The sequence below is a fragment of the Bidens hawaiensis genome, unplaced genomic scaffold, assembly GCF_021521415.1.
Source record: "Bidens hawaiensis isolate Kalapana, Puna unplaced genomic scaffold, B.hawaiensis_p1.1 tig00024454_1, whole genome shotgun sequence".
NCBI classification, from domain to species: domain Eukaryota; kingdom Viridiplantae; phylum Streptophyta; class Magnoliopsida; order Asterales; family Asteraceae; genus Bidens; species Bidens hawaiensis.
The window spans coordinates 51,672-77,138 of record NW_027493860.1 but is presented as its reverse complement, the minus strand read 5'-3'; the positions used below and the strand labels follow the sequence as shown (position 1 = coordinate 77,138).

Below are 25,467 nucleotides of genomic sequence, written 5' to 3'. Positions count from 1 at the left end.
TTTTCTTTCATTTATTACTCTAAAAAATACGGATGTTACTAGTCTACCCTCCTTAAAAGAGGTTTCGTCCCCGAAACCTAACTATTACTTAAACAAATCTGGGTAAAACTTGCGCATTTCTTCATCGACTTCCCAAGTAGCATCTGATCCTTTACGATGCTTCCATATCACTTTCACTAGGGGAATAACCTTGCGTCGAAGCTGATTTTCCTTATGGTCAACTATCTCAATTGGCTGCTAGACATAGTTCAACTGTTCGTCCACCTCGATGTCCAGAAGTGGCACATGGGATGTGCTGTCAGCTAGACATTTTCTCAAGTGAGAAACATGAAAGGTAGAGTGAATTCCTTCCAGCTCATCAGGTAAATCAAGCTTGGAAGCCACTTCACCCACTCGGGCTAAGATTCTGAACGGTCCGATGTATCTTAGGCTCAGCTTCCCTCTTTTTCTGAAATGAATAATTCCTTTCCAAGGCGAGACTTTACGCATCATGTGGTCACCAACATCAAACTCAATGAGCCGTCTCCACTTATCCGCATATGACTTCTGACGATCTTGAGCAGCTTTCATCATGGCCTTAATCTGATCAAACTTCGAAGAGGTTTATTGCACCACACTCAAACTTACAATCTCTTTCTGACCAATTTCCCCCCAACATACGGGATTTCTGCAACGTCTTCCATATAACATCTCAAAAAGAGGCATGCCAATACTTAAATGATAACTGTTGTTGTAAGAGAATTCTGCCAAGTGCAAATGATCATCCCAGCTTCCTCCAAAGTCTAACACACATGCACGTAGCATATCCTCAAGGTTTTGGATAGTCCTTTCAGACTGCCCATCTGTTTGAGGATGATACGCCGTGCTGATGTTCAGTCTTGTTCCCATGGCTTCTTGGAACTTCTTCCAGAATCTTGAAGTAAAGCGGGTATCCCTATCTGACACAATCGATAACGGCACCCCATGCTTTGTAACCACTTCCTTGACCAACACGTTTGCCAGCGTTTCTGACGAGATGGCCTCTCGCATAGGCAGAAAATGAGCACACTTCGTCAAACGGTCCACAATCACCTATATGGTATCATGATTTCTAGCTGTACGCGGTAGCTTAGTTATGAAATCCATGGTGATGTGTTCCCATTTCCATTCCGGTATCTCTAGTGGCTGCATATTCCCATACGGTTTCTGGTGCTCGGCCTTAACCTGCAAGCAAGTCAAGCACTTACTAACATAATCTACCACCTCGTTCTTCATACCCGACCACCAGTAATCTTTCTTCAAGTCTTGGTACATCTTAGTAGATCCTGGATGAATCGAGTATCGAGACTTATGGGCCTCGTCTAGGACTCGATCTCTAAAATTCCCATGACGTGGAATCCACATCCGGTCAAACCTGGTCTTTACACCCTGAGTATTATCTATCAACTTGTTCTGCTGTAAGGCCCCGAACCCCAGGAATCCCACAGTTGGTAATCATTCAAAACACTCGTAAAACTAAATAAACTCAAAAACCATTTCTTCCATTAAAACAAACATTTCAGAGTATCAATTTTGCGGAAAACATGAAAAATGAAATAAGTTCCCGAAACCCGGGAATTTTGCCCAAAATCCAAAGTAAGTATAACTTTTATAAGTTTCCTTGAAATAAAAGATTCATAACAATTATTCCTTCCAGTATGCCCTTCACCATCCAAGTAGCTCCGTGCACGTCCAAGCGATAAGGCATCCTCTTCCGAATCCTGAAAACTTACACTAACATGCACACAAAGTCAGCTTGAGCTGAGTGAGTTCAAGTTTTAAGTAAAAGATATCAGTAGTAAAATCATGATAGTCATACCAAAGGTTTTCTAAAAGTAAAAGGGTACATCCATCTAATCATCATTACCGAACTTAAACATCCTCATACATACATATACAAAATGTATATGTAAACATCCATTCAATAACATCCCTATATACATAACAGTATATATATATATATCATCCACGTATAACATCAGGGTCGAGCAAACGTACAACCCAAACACGTAACATCAGTGCATGCAAACACAAAGTAGGCATACACAACATCAATAGTCGAAACGACTACAACATCGCCAAATAGAGGCCAAGAAATAATGTATATACACATATATATATTTAACATCCCAAGGGTTACCATATACTAGCAAGCCTATATAAAATCATTTTAAAAACATTCATCAAGTAAGAAAACATTTAGGTGCGCATGCTAGCCCAAAAGTAAAATGAGTAAAAAGGGCATCATGAACTCACCTGAGATCGATCGAATACTTACAACGAGCTAGGAAGTTCCTAAGGGCAAAATCACAAGCAAGGGCCTGTAAATTATACATAACGCGTTACTAAACTAGACTGTAGGAACACTTTAGCCTAATGGGCCGTACAAGCTCAACACTTTGGCCCAAGGCCCAACACTTGGCCCAAGGCCCAACAACTTGGCCCAAGGCCCAAAGATAGTCAAATCGGGTCGAATGCGCGTGAAATAATCCTTAAAACCATTTGTTAACCGAATCAGCCCCGAATGGACCAAATTCCGTCTTAAACCTTTTCATTCATCATAATTATGTCACCCGAGTTGATAGGGTTGACGGTTCCTTTTTACAACACTTACTTTAACATTTAAACGAAAATTCGCGCACCGCCGACTCGATTGACGAAGCACTAACCCCGACAGCCCCGAGCACCAAAAAAATAATTTTTCCACAGCCCTTAAACCCCCCTAGGGTTGCACGAACAGAATCGATCGGTCACCCGATCAACTAACGCATCAAACTCAACAATTTACAATTCTACACCCGATAAACCCTAGTTTTCGAACTAAAATCGATTGACCGACCTAAACACCTCCAATGACCACGAAATTTTAATATGATGTAAATGCCATACCTGGGGATCTTTCTACACCAGAAACTCTAATTTTTATCCACGGGAAGTGGGTCAATTGCACTCTAGCCGAAATCTGCCCAACGAAAAGTTTTGGCAAAATTGAGCATCAAAACGATTAGGGGTGAGCAAAAAGAGTGTAGGGGATTGTAGTACATACCTTGAACTACCTCTAGGAAGTTGGAATCGATCAAAAAATCGAAGCAATGAGGGGGGGCTGGAGATGGCCGATCGACAGCTGCAAGATAGGTTAGGGTTTTATTTTTTATTTTTTATGATATAACTTAAGATATTACACTCTAGTCCTTGTAGATTCAAGTGTAAGGCAAAATGGAAGGAATGGTTAGGTTCTTTAACGTACCGGGATAACGTGAAGGCTTCCGAGAAACGTCGGATGAATCCGAGAATTATACATACTCAACAATCTTTAATTCTTGAAATCGGAATCAACGGGCGTTACATCTGCTGCCCAAAAATCCTTTCTTTCTTCATCAACCCTTCATCTACCAACACTTCTGACTGCACCTTGCTGATTTCTTTAAAGAGTTCTGAGTTGATGATCAACTTATAAGACTTCACCGTCGCGATGACTTCTGCGTTCTTCCGGCTCAAGGCGTCAGCAACCACATTAGCCTTTCCCGGGTAATACTTGATATCACAATCATAATCATTTATCAGTTCTAACCACCTTTTATGCCTCATGTTCAGCTCTTTCTGCTCAAAGAAGTATTTCAAACTCTTATGATCTGTATATATAGTACACTTGGTACCATACAAGTAGTGCCTCCGAATCTTGAGAGCATGCACCACAGCTGCTAACTCTTGGTCGTGCGTCGGGTATATGTTTTCGTAAACTTTCAATTGCCTAGACGCATAAGCTATGACCTTCCCTCGTTGCAACAACACGCAACCTAACCCCTGATATGAAGCATCAGTGTAAACTACCAAATCTTCTTCACCATCGGGCAGAACAAGGATTCGAGCTTGCGTGAGCCTCTTCTTCAATTCTTCAAACGCCTCTTTCTGGAATCTACCCCAATCGAATACCACAGTCTTTCGGGTCATACCATCAACGGTGCGGCTATCTTGGAGAAACCCGGAATAAATCTCCTATAATAGCCAGCCAACCCTAGGAAACTGCGTATCTCAGTCGGGTTTCGCGGTGTCTTCCAATTCTTTATCGCTTCAATCTTTGCTGGGTCTACACTAATCCCCTTAGGATTAAATATGTGACCTAGAAACTGCACTTCTCGTAAACTGAATGCGCACTTGGAGAACTTAGCGTACAATTTCTCATTCTTCAAAACTTCCAACAGTTCCCTCAGATGCTCAGCATGTTCAGACTCGCTTTTTGAATAAATTAATATGTCGTCAATGAAAACGATAACCGTCTTGTCTAACATCAGCCGACATACCCTATTCATCATGTCCAAAAATGCCACGGGAGCGTTGGTTAGACCAAACGACATCACGAGGAACTCGTAGTGTCCGTACCGCGTCCGAAACGTTGTCTTAGGGATGTCCGCCTCCTTCACCTTCAGATGATGGTAACCTGATATGAGATCTATTCACGAGAACCAGCTTGCACCTTGCAGCTGATAACAAATCATCAATTCGTGGCAATGGATATCTATTCTTCACTGTAAGCTTATTCAACTCCCTGTAGTCAATGCACGTTCTCATACTCCCATCCTTCTTCTTAACGAATAACACCGGTGCTCCCCACGGAGAAACACTTGGCCTTATAAAACCCTTATCGAGGAGTTCTTGCAGTTGGGACATCAATTCTTTCATCTCGGACGGCGCCAAACGATAAGGTGATTTCGCGACGGGCTGTGCTCCTGGTATTAACTCTATCTGAAATTCTACTTCACGTTCCGGTGGTAACCCCGGAAGGTCCTCAGGGAACACTTCGGGATAGTCACACACTACAGGAACATCTTTCACTTCCTTCGTCTCAGCCGTAGCTTTGACAACATACGCCAGGTAGGCACTGCACCCTTGCCTTAACAAACCTTTGGCTTTTATCATCGAAATGACGTTAAGCCCTGAACTTTCTCTATCACCATAAACCATTACCGTACCACCACCCGAAGACTTCAGTCTTACCAATCTACTCCTACACACAATCTGAGCTTCGAATTCAGACAGCCAATCCATCCGTAATACTACATCGAATCCCCCTAAGGTCAACACATACAGGGTAGCAGGGAATTCGTGTGCCTCCAACTCTATCCTACAATTCTTAACCATTCTTATAAGTTTAACTGAGGTCTCATTAGCGGTCTCTACCATAAAAGTTTCAGGCACACGACAACAAATAATCTTAGCTGTTTTACAAAACGGGGTAGCTACCAAACTCCTAGTCGCACCTGAATCAAACAACACTGAAGCGGAAACACCGTTTACTAGGAACGTACCTGTCATAACATCAGGGATCTTCTTAGCTTGTTCCTGGGTAAGCATGTAGGCTCTCGTCTTTGGCTTGTTCTGGTCAGCCACTTTCTTACCACTCCGCCCCAGCTTCATTTGCAATGCACTCTCTTGCCATATGGCCCGTCTTTCCACACTTGTAACAGACAGGCTCGTTATTACAATCACGAGAGTAGTGCCCTGTCTTCCTACACTTTTAGCAAGTGTTCACTCCTAAGCCCCACTACACTCTCCCCCGTGCATCTTTCCACAAGTCTTGCACGGCTTCCTTTCCAACACATTCTGTTTCTTTTTCTTCGAATTCCACAACTGAGTACACGGTCTCTTAGCAGGAGCAACCCACTTATTCTCTTTCTTCTCTTCTACCACCACATCATCCACAGCCAGGTCATCGTAAACCATCTCTGTGAGTTCAACAGGAGAGTCAAAAGTGGTAGGTTTACTAGCCCGGACTAAGGTGCGGACATTTTGTGGTGGTCCCCTCAAGTAGCACTTGATTCTTTTTGCTTCAGTGTTCACATTGTCAGGGACAAGTCGAGACATGCGATTGAACTCGGTGGTGTACTCGCGGTGTGTCATTTTCCCCGCCTTCAAATTCAGGAACTTCATCTCCGCCCTCTCAACTTCAGCATCCGCACAGAACTTCTTCATGACCATCTCTTTCAAATCTTCCCACTTCATAGCCTTGATCTCAGCAGGGGTCTTTCTTTGCTCAACAGTTTCCCACCAAAACATCGCTTCTTCCCCAAATGACTGAGTAGCGTAACCCACAGCTTGGTCGGGAAGGCATTCGCTAATTTGGATAACCTTGTCCATCGCGGTTATCCATTAGAGAGTAGCGATTGCATCACCCACACCGGTCAGCTTCGGTGGGTCACAGCCTTTGAACGACTTGTAGTTGCACCCACCTCGGCTATTCTTTATCCCATTCACCTCCACAGACCGCTCTTTAGTAGAGGCCTCCTTCTTAGTCTCTTCATCCTTCTTACTACCCTCCTCAGTCTTCTTAACAGTTCCTCCACGGCTTGCAGTTGGCTTTTCTTGTTTAAGATGCCGCACTGTAGCAGCTACTGCTTGAGTGATGGCAGCTTGGATAGCGGGGTCGAGTTGATGCCTTTCATCTCGCACTATCATGCTTCTATCTTCCTTGAACTTAATGATTGGTTGCTCGGGGGGGTACTTGGGTAACACGTGGTCTACCCCAGCGACTCGTGCGACTTCCATGTACAACAGTCTTTTTAGCACCAGCCATTCGTATTCTAAAGGAAATCACAAACGTCGTCACTTCAGGAATTATTTAGTACAAGGATAGTAAGGCTAATAGGATAACAGTGGCCAGTTGTGATTAGCTGATCACGTTAATCTCCATGTCCTATACACTTCTGTCACACCCTGCCATGGCAGAATCGCGAGGGGCGACGAACATGGTTGTCAAAGCATATGATTATCGCAAACACAAACACACAAATTGGATACACAGTTTAAATTCAGAGTTTACATCCCGAAATCAATGTTTAAGTCTCAAAACATTTATTAAAAGACATCGTTTCTAAGATTTTGCCCATATGACCCTTGACTTGGGTTATACAAGTAAAATCCTCCAAGATGGGTATCCGACACTTATGTGCATGTTATCCTTGGACGCTTTCCACTTGAGCGTTTGTGCTTTAAGTACCTGAATAACATACTTTGAAATGTCAACGTAATGTTGGTGAGTTCACAGGTTTTAGCGTTTAAAAGTTTGTAAAACCTTTTTGTTCGAAAGCATTTCATGTATACGTTAAATATAAACAAGTGATCGTTTGACCCATCGTAAGCTAGCAAAGAATACGATAATTATGAACTACATGAGGCATAACCAAATCAAGACACAGGTGTTTCGCCCCTCACTCGTACCTCACGAGCAAGCGAGTAGACACTATGCAGCCATTCAACCATGCGGATCGGCAGTTAGCACGATTAACCATGACTGGGGGTGTCAATCCCAATAGTACTATTCATAGAATCTTAGGCTTATACAAGCTAATGGTTACTAATAAGCGATAAAGGGGACTTTCGGATCCAAGAGATAACTCATGCAAACATAAAGGTCGGGTCTTGTTTCTCATTAACGTATAAAAACCAGTATTTGTATGTTTCTCCCCCATTTTGTAAATCGTTTGAAAGTAAAGGGGCCGTGAACTCACCTTTGAGTTTTCGCGCGAAATAGTTAGTGAATATTGAAACAAGCGTGAGACTTCTCCTAATCGCGACCTAATAAGTTACGGTTACTTAGAATCCCATAGTATAATATCAACTTACAAGTTAATCTTGTATAAAGTCCACCCAACATATTAGACTCGATGATGTATGTGTTTATTATTAATGTATATCCCGATAAACCGTTAGTGATTTGTTTATGTGTTTAATCATACATTTAAGTTTTGGATCAATGTATATAAGGTTATATGTGTATTAAGAGTGCCATTATTAGTTCATAAGTTCCCACAAAAACCTTATGTTAAGATTTGGTGGCTTAGTACTAGTATCTAACTCTTTAAATGTTGTTAAATTCTTGACTGATCCTTTATCGATTTTGGGCTGTGAAATGATCTGATTTTCCTGTATCAAAATACCTTGTTTTGACTTGAAATTTTTATCACATACTCACGTGTCTTACGTTTCCAAAAAACTATGATACGTAATTTTTGAAAATGTTTAAGGGGTCCAAACATATTTATTAGTAGACAAGGGTCGTACAGCGAAATTTACTGATAGCATGTGGGAAAACCTTGATTTGACTAAACTTTTTTTATGAAGAGTGTGAGTACAAATTTTAAACCTAAGACATAAAGGTATCTTTTGCAAAAAGAATCATGTCATTTGGACTTGATATGAATGAGTTATGGGTCTATTAGTGAGACTCAAATCTGTTAACAAAATGGCAGTTTTGATACGCGTTTTTTTAAAGTCCGTTTGGAAACCATGTACGGCTTGAAAACCATCGTTAACCTTACCAATGTGTCCATTAAAATCGCCTCCTATACAAATCCTATCACCCCTAGGTATGCCCCCTTCCACTGCGTCTAGGCAATCCCAAAATTATCTCTTTTCCTGATCCCTAAGCCTACATGAGGCGCGTACGCACACATTACTGCCACTACTTCCTCCCCTAGTACTAATCTTAACACCATAATCCTGTCATTATGTCTTATCACACTAGTGTGTAGATCCTTAGCCACTAGAAACCCTACTCCATTCCTAGCTCCATCATACCCCGAGTACCACAACTTATACCCATTACACTCAACCGCTCTATGCCCTTTCCACTTAGTCTCCTGAAGGCATGCTATCTGGACCTTACGTCTCTTACGCACATCTACCAATTCTAGAAACTTACTATTTAGTGTTCCTACATTCCAATAAGCCAAACGCAATATATGCTCCCTATCTTTACCTTTTCCTACACCCCTCGCTGCCGGACATGGTCCCAAATAATGGTCATGGCCCCTACGGTCTATGATTGTAGCTAATCACACAAACCCAAGCAATAGAAACACCCAATCTATATATGTAATACCACGTATTGCAAGTCAAAGAACACCCGGTCACAAACAAAACACCACACAACTACGCACCCAAAAGTACTCAACAAAAGCCCAAGATGTGTTAATAAAATATTGTTTAGGATTAATATTGGATTTTAGTATACCGGATAATATTTTAAGTTTGAAAAAAGGGTGTATGTTAAACAGATTATTTAATACTTACTATTTAGTTACTAAATGTCTTTTACTATATTACAACTCGTGTTTATATATATATTAATAATTTAGGATTGAGTGCAGCTGGGTGTTTGTTGCAAGATTTCCATTGATGACGTAGGTTGAGGCGGGCTCACTAACCAAGAAACTGCCGACAATCAGTCGTCGGATTCTAGGAAAGGAAACCGACTCCCCAAAACGTTGGTCGCCTGAATCCGGGAAGGAGCCCAACTAAAAATCCTTCTAGAGCAACTCCTTTTGGCCGGAGAAAGTTACCAACCTTGTAGTTCGATGTTTTCCGGTAAACACTAGATCTCGGCTTGATTTTCGGAGCTCAAGATCTAGTGCAAAAACAGAGACAAAAAGGGCCACTATGTAGAGACGGTTTTCAGGTGTATCGTCGGTCAGTGATTCGCCAGAGAAACTCTGAACGTGTCACCTGAAAAACGGTCGTCGCTCGGATAGACGGTCGTCTGGACCTTTGGCCGGAGATTGGCTGGTATCTTCACTTGATGAGCATTTGGCCGGTATCGTCACTCGGAGAAACACTATGTTTAAGATTGGCCGGAGATTGGCTGGTGAAGTTGGTGGTGACCATTTGGGTTGTACGGAGAGAAAAGTTAGTGGTGACCGTTTGACATTGAATACCATTATGTGACTGATTTGATGAGGGATGCTCGTTAATTAGGCTTTAACCTTAATTGTCGTGTTCTATATTGACTGGTAATCTTATAATATGTATGAGTTTTGATGAATTGAGCTTTTACAATTGATATAACATGAGTCCAAATGTTCTGTTTACAAGTTGTATAGTATTATGCCCAGCAGCTACAGGTAATCATAATTTCATATTAGGCCTGCATTCTCATTTGGTTAACATATGGGTAGTAGATAGTTGTGCAATAAATAGTTGCTATTTGCTAATCTATATCTTATATTACATATAAAACATTTTAGATGGACAAAATAGTAATTTGACCCCTTTCAAATTCTCTCACCTGGAGACGCCGTTATATTCAATGCCATTAATTGTCTTCGGTGTAATCTATGTGTTCTCAGGCGAATTCAACCAACCCATCACGAAAAATTAAATGCCTTTTAACTCCCCTGCAACCTCCGCGATGGTCTCTTTCCCCTGTGCAACTCAAAATCAAAATGTGGGTTCTGCTATGTCGAGAAACGGATATACCAGCTGCCCTTTGAATACTTTGGGTTCTGATCCTATGTTACACATATGCTTCCTTGCGTACCGTAGCTGCTCGTGAGTACTCTTTCTTTTACGTACACAATTACACATGGTAATGGATACTTTTTTTCCCATATTTTATGTGTATTGGTTTATTATAGGGATGCAATGGCCAACTCATTTGGCTATTACAATTGCATATTTTGGAGTTTCAAGTTTGGACTATAGTGTTATCTGTTTTGCTTGAAAGAGATAACAGGCTCATTTGGATAATGTTTTAAGCAAATTTTAAGGTATGGCCCTTTCCTTCTTTGTGTTTTTATTGACAATCTTATTTTAAGGTTCCATTTCTTTATGTTCTGTAGGTATTTTATATGATATTCTCTACTTATTGACAATTGAACCAACTTCTCTTATGTTCTTTGAGTTACAAAAGGTAAGCAGATTTTTTGTTAATTAACTCTTCGGTGCTAACAGACATGTCATGTGTTTTTTTACCTTATTTAAGTTATTTAAATTTTTTAGGTTGTTTCTCTTATTTAGCTTTAGCATGCAACTTGTTTGATCTTTCAGTTTATAAAGAACACATATTTCTCTTATTGGATAATTTGTAGGCTTGGACAACCTATAAGGTGTAGATCTTTGTGTGGGCCAGACCGGGCCACCACCCACCTCGCTTTTTCGCCAGTTTGCAATGCCCGGACAAGACGTGCAGGTAGTGAATTCTTACTTCAGTGTAATGGTACCAAGATAGTAACACGGATGCGTGTTTTTTGCTGTTCTGGAAAACATGAGTATACGATACATGTGAATAGTTTGTTCAGTGTGCAGTTTTGGTTTCTGGTCTTTGAGTTTATAAGCCACTGGCATGGGTTTGTCGATGTACACAGTAAGATTTTCTTCATTGCGGTGACTCATCGAGCTCGAGCTGGTTCACAAGCCTAAACGAGCTCTTTTATTATAAAAATTTTATTCGGTTTGGTTTCCTATCCATTCGGTTTAGTTTTGTCAATTTTATTAGTTTTGGTAATGATATCTAATGCGTTTGACTTGCTGCACTTATTCTACCTTGCATATCATAACATGAAGTCCTGTTAAATTGGATTCTTAGATATTATTATTGTTAGCCATTTCTATACACACACACACACACATTATTACGTAAGCCGGGTCAAGTAATATTCTACTTCATTTTGACAAATTCATGTGATCATTTAAATCCTGTCTTGGCCTTATAGTTATCTGATCATTTACACACTTATACTTCACTAGAGTTTGATAAATAAAACTTTACCTTATTTCAGTGTTTGAACTCTAATGGTTTATTCTATGTTAATTGATATATAATGATACAAACCCCATGTTCATTCTACTTGTAGCGCAACCAAAGCATGAGACATTTTATTTTTGTTCCTTTACATCGACTGTTAGTGCTTGCTCAAGGAAAACCAACGTTGGCACTTGCATATCAAATCCAATAAACAAACATTGGCACTAGATGCTTGAAGAGAAAAACGTTAGTGCCGGTAGGCTCAAAACGACATAAGACGTCCTAAACCAAGATACAGCCTATAAACCATGATAATCTCATTCTAGAGTCTTGTCATCCAATTCAATCATTATAAGCCCAGAACCCGCCAATGTTTATGAAGCACTTCCTTCGAGACTAAGAGAAAGAACTTTGACGTCTACAAGCATACCCAGTCGCTTCCCATGCGAGTTCTTATATTTCACGTTTATAAAGCAAATAGTGAGATTATTACTTTATGCAAAACATGAATTTTACGCACTTATGTTCCTATGTTGCTAGCACAAATCCTAATAACTAGCGTGGCTATTAACCTCTATGTTAAGGATACAGATGGAAAATGTCATTCATCTATATAAATCACATCAAACTAGGGTTAATAGGTAACCCTTTTATTTGCAAAGTTACCATTTTGGATCTGACAAAGTCAAATACTTTGGGAGATAAACTATATGATCCACCTCACCGATTGTGTGTTCGCAATGAGCCTCTTGACTAATTATTCAATAATATGAATTTACATTCTACTTAATTTTAAAAGCAAGACACTCCATGGGAATATTCGCTCTCTATAGAATTATCACTAGCTTTGTGTTTTCTCCCAGAAACATGTAAAAGAAAATAGTTTGTGTTTTCTCCCTGAAAACATGTACAAGAAAATGTTGGTGCTTTCTCCTTGAAAGCAAATAAGAAAATCATGAACTCACCTGGTGACGCACGTTATAGACTTTTCTCAAAATTAAGGAATGCACTTGACTCGATAACCGTTACCAGTAAAAGCATTTAAGTTATGAGAGTGCGTTCATGCAATATTCAAGTGTTCAATAGCACAAGTCCTATGGTTCATGTAATGACTAACAATGCAACAATTTTGACCCGACGACCTGCTGGTGATTATATTAATGTCATGAGTGAAAACAAGTTCTAACATTATTCATATATCAAGTATTGGCCAAATTAACCAAGCATCGCATCATCTAATACATGAATAGGTTCTAGGTTTATAAGACAAATTTTAGAAAGCAAAGGTGATTTAAATACATAGGCAAATCATGGAAATAAAATATAAAATGTTTACCATAGTAGCATACATGTCTTAGGTTTCTAAATATATTTTTGATATATTTTTCCAATACACCCAAAAATCACAAAAATTCATCCAACACAGAAAGGTACGTGCATCTATTTCTGTACACAACACAAAGTTTTTATTTGTTAAAATCAATACTTAACCAAATTATGCAATGCCAATTGGGTTAGAATATTAACTCAAAATGTGAAGTTCCAGAAGTGGAACCAACTCATTTGTCTTTGCCATTAAAGAGCTATGATGTCAGGAAGACAGACCGGAATTCAACTCCCTGCATCAGCTTTGACACATCTTTTTGTAAAATCATAAAAACTATTTAAAACTAATCCAAAAATTACAAATCATAACTTTCGGGAAACTAGACTTAATGTAGAACATCATGGAAACAAGAATCGATAAAAAACAATCAATTATCATTGAGTTGTAGACCTAATGATAAACGAGAATGAATCTGTCAGCAAACTATTATTATCAAAACTCAACTCTAACATGTTTGTGTTATCTCTAGGGTTCTAATTCATCAATTACCATCATAATCATCAATATTACAGAACTTTTAAAATTTAGGGTTTATAAATAACTCATCAAAATCATACAATTAAACGAAATTGAAGATTAATCTTACTTGTTATGCATGTAGAAGTGATTGAATGATCAAGAAACACCAACAATTGCAAGTAATAGGCTTGATTGAGGATGAATTATGGTTGTGGTTGTTGTTGTCGGTCATAACATAGGAAGAGAGGGAGAGAACGACAGTTAGGGGAGAGAACTTAGGGTTGGGTTATTTTATTTAATATTATATTGGCCATATTTATAAGAACAACCCCTTTAGAATGAGTTTTGGGCTTAATTGAACAATGTAATACCAAACAACATTATATTGAATCATCATGACTAAAATACCAGTCAAAGTTTATAAAAATAAAGCCAATTTGCTATTTCATAAAATATTACATTGTAAAAGCCGAAAACATGTAAGTTACGCACAATCGATCACATTGGGCCTAAGTCGGAACACCTGGTTCAATACAAAGAGAAAAGAAGTAGGTCCAAACCAAGGCATCTTGATGATTTTGATGTTCAACTTGCACCATCTATAGACCACATGCAACCCACTCTAGATAAAAAGTCCTCAACGGTACACCCTTTGGCACGTTATATTTCTTATGATAAGTTTACTAACACTCATAAAGCTTTCTTATTGGGGTAATGGCCAAAATATGACAAGCAGGTTGTGCAAGATTCAAGATGGGTAGAAGCAACGAAAAGAGAAATCCAAGCTCTAGAATAAAATGAGACTTGGGTTTTGGAAAAGTTGCCAAAAGGAAAACGTGAAATCGACTCAAAATGGGTTTACAAGATCAAATACAAGCCGAATGGAGATGCTGAAAGGTATAAAGCACGGCTTGTAGCGAAGGGACTCACATAATGGAAGGGGTGCATTTTCATAAAGTTGGTGACGGTCCAAACCCTTCTAACTGTGGCCGATAAATGAAGTTGGCATGCACATCAACTTGATGTGAACAACGCATTCTTGCATGGGGATTTGCATGAAGATGTCTACATGAAGATTCCCCAAGGTTTTTCAAAAACACGGCGATAACCGAGTTTGTAAATTGAAGAAGTCGCTTTTTGGTCTTAAACATGCATTGAGAAATTGGTACTAAAAGTTTACTAACTCGTTGTTAGGGATCTGGTTCAAACAAACAGGGGCCAACCATTCTCTATTTATTTTAAAAAAAGATGTTTTTCTTGCTGCGCTAATTTATGTAGATCATGAAGCGCTAATTTTTGTAGATCATGATGTTATCGTCATTGGAAATCACTTGGCAAGATACAAGCTGTCAAGGCTTTCCTTAACAACAAATTTAGCATTAAAGTTCTTGGTGTTTTAAAATTTTTCCTTGGAATTGAAATGGCTAGAACCAAACAAGGCTTGGTGCTAAGTCAACGCAAATATACCCTTGACATTCTAGAAGAAACAGGTATGACAGGGTGCCGACCGAGCCCATTCAATGAACTTAACTTAAAAACTTGATAAATGTGATGAGGAACCACTGGTTGACCCTTACCAATATCAAAGAATGGCTAGGAAACTTCTCTAGATACATGCAACAAGACCTAACATCACGTATTCAGTAAATGCCTTAAGTTAATTTTTTAGTGACCCAAGATACATTCACATGGAAGCATCAAATTGTGTCCTACAATACCTCAACGTACCCCAGAGGCAAGAAATCTTAATTTCTAAAGAAAGTGGGACCAATCTCATTGTATATTGTGATTCCGATTGGTTGGGTTGTCCTTTCACCTAGAGATATAGAACCAGTTACCTACTACATTTGGGAGGAGATCCTATATCATGGCGGTTAAAGAAACAATCTGTTGTGTCACGTTCATCGGCCGAAGCTGAGAATCGGGCAATGGCACATGCGGTTAGTGAAATTCTATGGATGAGGTGTTTACTTGCCACACTTGGAATGCCACCTATCGGGCCCACTACCCCATGATTTTGTGAATGTCTGGCGAATTATGAGTATTCTGGTGGGCTTATATGAAAATTCAAGACAAACATGATCATGTCTTTGGAATGGCATGATCATGTTATTGTTTATTTTGGAAAACCAAGTCCTGCTTTTCTTCCTAAATAAGCCTATGTTCCAAATCCAGCTTAAGCAATTTTTTAACACTCTTTTAACCCATTTTTAACCCTCTGGCAATTGCTTTACTTCTTCAACATCTGAAATTGCAGCATCCAGGAGATAAAAGAACCAACATATGCTAGATCTAGTATTTTGTTTTAACATGATCATGTCTTTCTTATCTATATAAAAACCAGCGCCCCAGAAAGAAAGAGGGGAGTCCCAGGGAGTTTTGAACCCACTGTTAACTTCCAAACCTTGGTGATTTCCATCCAATTGCAAGCACTTTGAAGAATTCCAACATCAATAGAAGCATCATCCATCATCTACATCATCTATCTTGGATTCTTGGTTTGATTCTTCTTGATTTTACCATAAATTTTGTTGTCTTTTCAAGCTTGTATGTTGTTCTTGAGCTCATGATGAGCTAAACTCTTTGTTATCACTTTGATTTAGATAAAGTTTAGTAATATTTGATGGTATTTATGGATTATTGGCAAGGATTGTGTTAGTGTTATAGCAATTTCATGATTATTCTTCAATGGTTTTGTGTATTTAAAGGTTTGTTATGCCATGATATTCAAGACTAATGGTTGTTTGGTTATGTAATGTTGGAAAACTCATGATTTAAGCATCTATTCATGGATTTGTATATTTTTATACTAGTCTATGGCTTTTGAACTAGGAATGGTGAATGAAGTCTTGATTATTGATTATTCATGATAAACTCTTGAATGTGCATCCTTATGCTTATGTTTGGAAAGACAAAGTATTTGTTATGATTTGTCATGTTAAGTGCTATGTTTATCTAAGGTTTGTTGGCATGAACCTCTAGTTTATGTGATCTTGATATGAACATCATAAGTTGAAGAAGTGCATGATTATTGCTTAGTTTAATCAACTGTAGGTGGATTATGTGTTTTTCATGTTATCTTTCCAAAGAGTTGTTGGATTAGTCAACTGTGATAGGAAACTAGTCCATACCATCATGAAACATTGACATAATCGTGTCACTCGTCCGAATTGAATGACTTTAGGTGGTTAGTTTGTACCTTTCATACTAACTTTCCAACAAGTCACGTGATTAGATATCTTTGGCGAGAGTCTAGTCACTTATGCATTTTGTGATCTTGCGATAAATCCATAATTATTGTCATTTGTGAGTTAAATGGGTTCAAGATTAAAGTGATATTCTTCCTTGATTGTTTGCTTTTGTGTACGCTAGCTTAGTTTTTATATTTTGCATTATACTCTTAGTTAAAACCAAACAACTTGTGATTTTAGCCGGTTAGTCATTAGCGAAGATTTAGTATCAAGAGCTATTATGTCCATGGATCGATACTTGGTTCTTACCGATGCTATAATACTTATACGATAGGTACACTTGCCTATGTGTGTGTGGTTTAGTTTTGAGGTGAAAATCATTTCTATAAATTTAAAACCCAGTTATGTGAAAAAATCATTATTAGAAATATATATACTTCACGCACGTCAAGTTTTTGGTGTCATTGCTGGGGACACGGTGATTTTGAGGACGATCCAAGTTAATGATTTGGCCATTTTGTATATATGTGTTTATTTTTTTTCTTGTTTTTTGTATTTACTTTATTTTTATATCATGTTTATTTGGTACCCGTGATCTTGTTTGTTTGAGTGTTCTTTGTAGTGATTCCTATGGAGCAGCGCTACTATGGAGATTATTGTGAAGGATACCATTATGATAACAAGAATCATCACATGGAGGTTTGGTGAGACATATGTGGAGAACCCCATCACACACATGATTGTTATTATTCAAATGGGCGTCCCACATATTTAAATGAAGAACCCTACCGATATTCCCAACCATTTGAGGGTCCAAACAATCTGCCTTCCCAAATCGAGCTTAGCCCGGGATTTCTAGAGTATTGGGCACAAAAAATGAAATGTATAGACGAGATACTCGAAAAAGGCATGCAAGATATTGGGATACCGACACCGATACTTGATACTCGTGAATATGAAGAACAACTCCATAGAATAGAGGCCCAAAGTATTGTGATCAATGAACTTTGTGCTAAATATCGTCGGGAGAGTTTGCCTTGCAACACAAATCACAACATATATTGGGACGATGAAGATGAAATTAAAGAATCAAAATCCTCGTCAATTGTTGGTTGGAGAAAGCTCAAGAACCGGAGAAAATAATGGATGAAATGCAAATCTCAAGCCCACAAAGTACCGCAAAAGTCCTACCTCCGGTTCATATTATTCCATCGTAGGAAGACGAGTTTGGGGAGGAGTTGTCGGGTATACCACTCATGGAAGTGAATGGAGAAGAGTTCGACCCGATTGGTGATCTTAATGAACTAGAAGCATTATTATTTGGAAAACCAATCGTGAAAGTCAAGAAAGAACCGCCCAAGAAGAAAAGTTGCAAGTGAATGGGTTCACCAACAAACCAATGACTCTTCCTTGCACCAAAGAATGCCCGCCCATGGATGAGCATAATGGTGGATCGCCACCCAAATCAAAAACAATGTGGGCTAAGGCATGGAGAAAACCGAACCAACCAAAATTCAAGGCGTGTCAATGGTCAAATGAACATTACAAAAATATAAAAAAGTGTCGAGATGATCATCTTCTTCACTATTTAAATTGTATCAAGTTTGGTCCGGGCAAATACAAGTGTTGGTGGCACGATCCGTTTATATTTTATAAGAACTTTTTGTGTTTACCATTTGGTTCTTACTAACCAATGGTAAATGTGCTAAAAATAAACGGGTCGTACAACGTTTTCAATAACAAAGAGCCACCCGTTCATGAAAGGATTATATATTCTACCCCAAGGACAACTAAATGTGGGGTCGAGTCAAGCTACTCGTTAATAAACAAAGCACCTGATTTTTTGAAAAACTGCACTGGAGTAGAGCAGGGGTGAAATTGTGAGAACGTGAGCTGGGGTGAAATACAGTTAAACTATGTATGATGTGAGCCAAGCATGGTCACGCCTAGGATTAGACATGATCATGCTTCTTTTCAAAATTAACCACAAGCATGATCATGTCTCAGCTTAGACATGACCATGTCTTATTTAATTTGGAGAATTGTTGTCTGGATGGTTGGCCCTGCACTGCATTGCGTGAGATCAAGTTATTGTGCTTCGGATATAGTTTGGTGACATTCTTCGATAGGGAAGTTTTCTGTTTTTTTTCGCATTCCATTCCATTGCATTACATTCTCTTTTGCATTATGTATATATTTTTTTATTGTATAACGAGGGCGTTGTACAATTCAAGTATGGGAAGGGGATGTGAACTTTGTTTGTCCAAAATTAAATTTTTTGCAAAACTCCTAAATAATTTTTGTATCAATCAACAATAACCATTAAGCAATTTTTAATTCAAACTTTAATTGTATTGTCCTGAAGCTCAAATCTTTAAGACACTCAAGCCGAAAATCTTTAAAAAGACATACCTTTAAACATGACAAACAAAAAGATTCACATTCTTGCCTTGCAAAAGTTACCCATTCCGCCCGTGTCCGTGAGTTAGCCTCGTTAGTTGTTTTTGCTCATGTTTTTGCGGGCATTTAAGTGAGCTGGGTGATATTGCAAAGTAGAACTTGTTTTTGGGAATGCATTTCATGACCATATACATATACATGGTATAAACCATTGAGGAATTTAAGATAAACCCCATGTCTAGCCATTTTTCACTTATATTTCCCAAACCCACATTATTCCCCTAGTAACCCATGTTTAGCCTTTTTCCCGTGTTTTTCTTTTCGCCCTATTTTTATCGCCCACTTAGCCATAAAGCCTTTTACTTTTTTACCCATTTTTGGTTAGAAATTCGGTTCGGCTAAGTTAGTTCATTTCATTTTTTGTATGTATTTTATCACTTGGGAATATTAGAAGCACAATGCTATCTCCCAAAGTGCAACTTTAGTGTATCTACATGTATACTATTAGTGGTTAAAAAAAAGAAAGAAAAAATCCTTACAAGAAAAGAGGAGAAGAATAAGACATTTGGTTCATCACATATAGGTGAAGATTGATTTCAAAGAGCAAAAATTGGTGCGTTAGCTCTCGGCTCGTTTAAACCTTTGGTTTAGTTAGTTAGTTTTTATTTTGTAGCCAGTTTAGTCCTGGATTTTCTAGCCATTTAGCCACTTTTCCCAAAAATTCCTCACCCTAACCCTAAGCCAAATTACAACCCTCAAGTACTCGTTTTTTATGATATGTATGTGTCGGTTGGATTTGACCCTTAAACAAGCCTATGCTTTGCTTAGTCACTGTCTTGGTATCAAGTGTTCTCAACATACACTATTACATGTATGATCACTAAATATAGCCGAGTGTTTGTGTGAACATTGTAAGGTTTGCAAGGTGGGAATGTGATGGCAACTAATGTAATGTTCTTTAGACTATGTCTTCATATTTATTAGGCTTGTTTGGAAACATCAATAGTGTTTGCTTGTAAATCCTTTAACTTTGAATGATTATTTCTTGCGGGTTATTCTTGCTATTATGGAGTTTGTTTCGTTTGCTTGAAGACAAGCAAAGTTCAAGTGTGGGGATGTTTGATGTGCCCAAAATTATACATATTTATTGCACATTCTTTATCTCGTTTCATACATGTTTAGTGGAAATTTAATGAAAATTAGTGGAATTATATAATGATACATGATTTTGTGAATGTCTGGCGAATTATGAGTATTCTGGTGGGCTTATATGAAAATTCAAGACAAACATGATCAGGTCTTTGGAATGGCATGATCATGTTATTGTTTATTTTGGAAAACCCAAGTCCTGCTTTTCTTCCTAAAGAAGCCGATGTTCCAAATCCAGCTTAAGCCATTTGTTAACACTCTGTAGCACTCTTTTAACCCTCCGGCAATTGCTTTACTCCTTCAACATCTGAAATTGCAGCATCGAGGAGATAATAGAACCAATCAGATGCTAGATGCTAGATCTAGTATTTTGTTTTAACATGATCTGTTGTTCTCCAAACATGATCATGTCTCTCTTATCTATATAAAAACCAGCGCCCTAGAAAGAAAGAGGGGAGTCCCAGGAAGTTTTGAACCCTGTTAACTTCCAAACCTTGGTGATTTCCATCCAATTGCAAGCACTTTGAAGAATTCTAACATCAAGAGAAGCATCATCCATCATCTACATCATCTATCTTGGATTCTTGGTTTGATTCTTCTTGATTTTACCATGAATTTTGTTGTCTTTTCAAGCTTGTATGTTGTTCTTGAGCTCATGATGAGCTAAACTCTTTGTTATCACTTTGATTTAGATAAAGTTTAGTAATATTTGATGGTATTTATGGATTATTGGCAAGGATTGTGTTAGTGTTATAGCAATTTCATGGTTATTCTTCAATGGTTTTGTGTATTTAATGGTTTGTTATGCCATGATATTCAAGACTTATGGTTGTTTGGTTATGTAATGTTGGAAAACTCATGATTTAAGCATCCATTTATGGATTTGTATATTTTTATGCTAGTCTATGGCTTTTGAACTAGGAATGGTAAATGAAGTCTTGATTATTGATTATTCATGATAAACTCTTGAATGTGCATCTTTATGCTTATGTTTGGAAAGACAAAGTATTTGTTATGATTTGTCATGTTAAGTGCTATGTTTATATAAGGTTTGTTGACATGAACCTCTAGTTTATGTAATCTTGATATGAACATCATAAGTTGAAGAAGTGCATGATTATTGCTTAGTTTAATCAACTGTAGGTGGATTATGTGTTTTTCATGTTATCTTTCCAAAGAGTTGTTGGATTAGTCAACCGTGATAGGAAACTAGTCCATACCATCATGAAACATTGATATAATCGTGTCACTCGTCCCGCTTGAATGACTTTAGGTGGTTAGTTTGTACCTTTCATACTAACTTTCCAACAAGTCACGTGATTAGATATCTTTGGCGAGAGTCTAGTCACTTATGCATTTTGTGATCTTGCCATATATCCATAATTATTGTCATTTGTGAGCTAAATAGATTCAAGATTAAAGTGATATTCTTCCTTGATTGTTTGCTTTTGTGTACGCTAGCTTAGTTTTTGTATTTTGCATTATACTCTTAGTTAAAACCAAACAACTTGTGATTTTAGCCGGTTAGTCATTAGCGAAGATTCAGTATCAAGAGCTATTGTGTCCATGGATCGATACTTGATTCTTACCGATGCTATAATACTTATACGATAGGTACACTTGCCTATGTGTGTGTGGTTTAATTTTGAGGTGAAAATCATTTCTATAAATTTAAAACCCAGTTGTGTGAGAAAATCATTATTAGAAATATATATACTTCACGCACGTCATTGTTTCTAGGCACGGGGTGCCTGTATCTATTGTTTCGGATAGGGACACGCGTTTTACCTCTAGGTTTTGGGAAAATTTTCATAAGGTGATGGGGTACCAAACTCCTCATTAGTACTGTTTATCACCCGCAGACGGATGGTTAATCCGAGAGGACCAACAAACTCTCGAGGATATGTTTGGGTCTTATGTTATCGACTTGGTGGTAGTTGGGATCATTTGTCGTTGCTCGAATTTCTTATAACAACAGTTATCACGCCACTATTGAGATGCCGTCGTTTGAGATGTTATACGGGCGTAGGTGTAGGACTCCCGTCTGTTGGGGCTCCTTTGGTCGGAAACAATTAGGTAGTTCGGAGGTGGTTGAGGCTACGACTGAAAACCTTGATAAGATTAAGGCTTTTATGAAGTTCGCTCAGGGCGGGCAGCAGTCCTATGTGGATAATAGGCGAAGGCCTATTGTGCTCGAGGCCGAGGATCGGGTTATGTTAAAGGTTTCTCCTTGGAAGGGCATCATTCGTTTTTGTGAGCGGGGGAAGACTAGTCCTGGATTCATAGGTCCGTTCCGTGTCTTGTCCCGTGTTGGGGAGGTAGCTTATAGACTAGATTTGCCTGACGAGCTTGATGGGATTCGTCCTACATTCCATGTGTCGCATCTAAGGAAATGTTTGGCAGACAAGGAGGCCCATGTGCCTCCTGGTGGCATTGAGCTCGACAGTAAGTTGAATTATGACGAGGAGCCTATAACCATTATTGACCATCAGGAAAAAGCGTTTGAGGAATAAGGCGGTTAGGCAGGTGAAGATGCAGTGGAGGCACCGTAAGGGTTCCGAGGCTACTTGGGAGTCCGAGGACGAGATGATGAAACTCCATCCATAGTTGTTCCTGTCACAACGGATTCGGGACGAATCCCATTATAAGGGGAGTAGACTTGTAACAGCCGTTATATTTCGTTAATATGAAAGTAAGCCATGTAGAGTTTGTATATTAACCGGGACTCGATCTGGCATCTTAAGGGACCTCCTAGTCATTCTTGAAAGTGATACTATTTAACTTTGGAAGCAAGATATCTCATTTGACAAGTATAGGGGCTGGTTGTGTAACTTTCTCAAAATAATAAACCTAGGCGCCACTTTTCTTTTTTCTTTCCCTGGTCCGATCGGCGTAAGGACAGCCCCAAAACCCACCAATTTCTCCAATATTCCGGCCATTCCTAGGTTCAAAACTCTAATTCCAGGTAAGTACTACCTCGATGAAGGTCTTTTTCAGCTTAATTCGTCCTTATTGCTTGCGTATTGATCAATATATTTCGGTTTAGGACATAACTGGTGGCTGTCCAATTGAGTATCTTTCGAGGCTGAATTAAGTGGGGTTTTGCTCTATCACCTTCCTAGGTATGTCAAATATATCATACTTTAGTATCGTGAGCAATGAAATTCGTTTGATTGGTCAATTGTCGATAGATTGAAAACTAGGATTTCGGTTGTCTAGATTGTTGATTGTTGCGTTTCGCGCATTGTTTGAGGGGATTAACAACCAATTCAGATTGTGTAGCCTCGGTATGATATACGGGCTGTGGAAAACTTAATTTTCATGTAAGCGGGGCTGAATTGGTTGTCGGTTGCTCAAACGGGTCGGTACAATGCCAATTCGCGTTTAATTGGTAGTTTGTGCGTTGCACAAGTGAATTGCTGACCCATTCAACTCGTGAGGTGTCGTGTGGACTTGTTGGCTGTAATAATACTAAATTTTATCTACACGGGGCTGAGTTGGTTGATAATTACTTAAAAAACTTGTTAATGCGCATATTCGACACAATTAACGACTTTCGGGTGTAGTTTGGAAATCCTTTGTCCCTAGGTTTAACTAAGGGTGGTTTTGGTAAATACAAGGCCTTGGGGGCTGATGTAATTGGAATTTGTGTGGACGAGGATTTAGGTCAATCAAATCATGTTAGAATGCCTCGTAGAATAAGAGAGTCGGTACGGTTTAGTTAGTAATCGTTTTGTGCAATCCGACAGGCTTTTGGTTGTGGACTTACTTAGAGGTTTTCTAGCCCATTTTTAACTCTTTTATGTTTGGGCTGGCATACACACCCTATTACAATTTTACTCGATTTTACTGTTTACACTATTTGGATGATATTGCGTAGTCTTATTTGTATTTGTATATTTATGAGACCATGTATGAATTATATTCCATGCCTTAGGATATTTTGGACTCAGTTATAGTCATATATTTCTTAAGGTTATATACATACATTACTTATGGCCTAGGCTCGAAAACATCATTAGACCTAGTATTAATTGAATGCATGTAGACTTCCTTGTATTGATTTATTGGAACGACTTATACATGTTACCCTATAGTCTACGCTTGTGGATGTTATTAGTTCATCGTGATTAAGCTATATGTACGCATGTCTATTGATGCGTGTGCTTGATGAACTTATGTGTAAGTATGCCTATTGATGTGTGTGCTTGTATGGATTGTGACTGGGTCAAATATATTACTCGGAGAAACCTATGATGAGGAGGCCCGTGTTGCATATCCATGATCGGGACGGGTCAAATATATTACTCGAATCCTTGACTTTGTGACTCGTGGTGAGGAGGCCCGTCTCTTGCTTAACCCGCAATCGGGTTAAATATATTACTCGGGAGAATCCCATGGTGAGGAGGCCCGTATTGCGTGGATTTTTCTGTAATAGGGTCAAATATATTACTCGAGTATTACTCGTGGTGAGGAAGCCTGTATTACATACTGTTTTCTACTACCGGGTCAAATATATTACTCGAGTTGCGACTCGTGGTGAGGAGGCCCGTGTTAGCATAATTATTTAAAGAAAATTTATTTATTTATGATTTCCTCCAAAGATTTTATACTTATAAACTTTTTAAACTGATTTATAAATTTCGTTTATAAAAATGTGAACTCACTCAGCTTAAGCTGACTTTGTGTGTATGTTAGTTTGACTTTCAGGTTAAGGATTTGAGGCTACCACTTGGACGTGCTGGAGACTACTCAGACGATTGAAGGCATTTCTAGTCGAGGACTTTAAACATAATGAACTTATTTTATTTTTGACTTTGGGCACATTTTTCCCGGTTTTGGGATTTTGATACTTATTATTTTCCGCTGCTTATTACTCTAAACTGGTTTTAATAAATGAACTTATTTTGGTTTTAAATTTTTAAAAATTTAAAATATGATGACCAACTATAGGATTCCTAGGTTTCGGGGTCTTACAAGGTGACACTATGCAACAGTTGGAAATAAAGAGCATTAACACCTAAAATGACCCGTTTTTACCCAAACATGATTAGATCATAACCGAATTCACATATTTTTTTTAAATGACCCGTTTCAATCCGAACTCATACCACATGTTTAACCAACCTCCTGGCCCTCCTTCTGTCCCTCATTTCTTTTTCCAATCTTTAATTTAATCAGCCAAATCAAGGTGTTATACACACAGACATGTGTAATTTGGTTCTTCAATTTGTTAACTTTACTAATTTGATGGGTTGTGTTCTCCGTTTGTAATGCTTCACTAATTTCATTGATCCCACATTATGTTGAATTGATAAAATTATATTCTCATATAGTTGATTGGA

The 25,467-nt window shown here is 38.5% G+C and overlaps 1 protein-coding gene across 1 annotated transcript; it reads left to right on the top strand.

Moving 5' to 3' along the window:
* Nucleotides 1-22,254: 22,254 nt before the first annotated feature.
* Nucleotides 22,255-22,635, top strand: LOC143569315 (uncharacterized). The gene has a single exon (XM_077055266.1). The coding sequence runs from the start codon at nt 22,255-22,257 to the stop codon at nt 22,633-22,635; it is 381 nt and encodes a 126-aa protein (XP_076911381.1).
* The last annotated feature ends 2,832 nt before the right edge of the window (nt 22,636-25,467 follow it).

Bases quoted from the DNA above. Each gene is read 5' to 3' on its own strand.
- LOC143569315 (XM_077055266.1), top strand. From the start codon at position 22,255: ATGAAGTTCGCTCAGGGCGGGCAGCAGTCCTATGTGGATAATAGGCGA.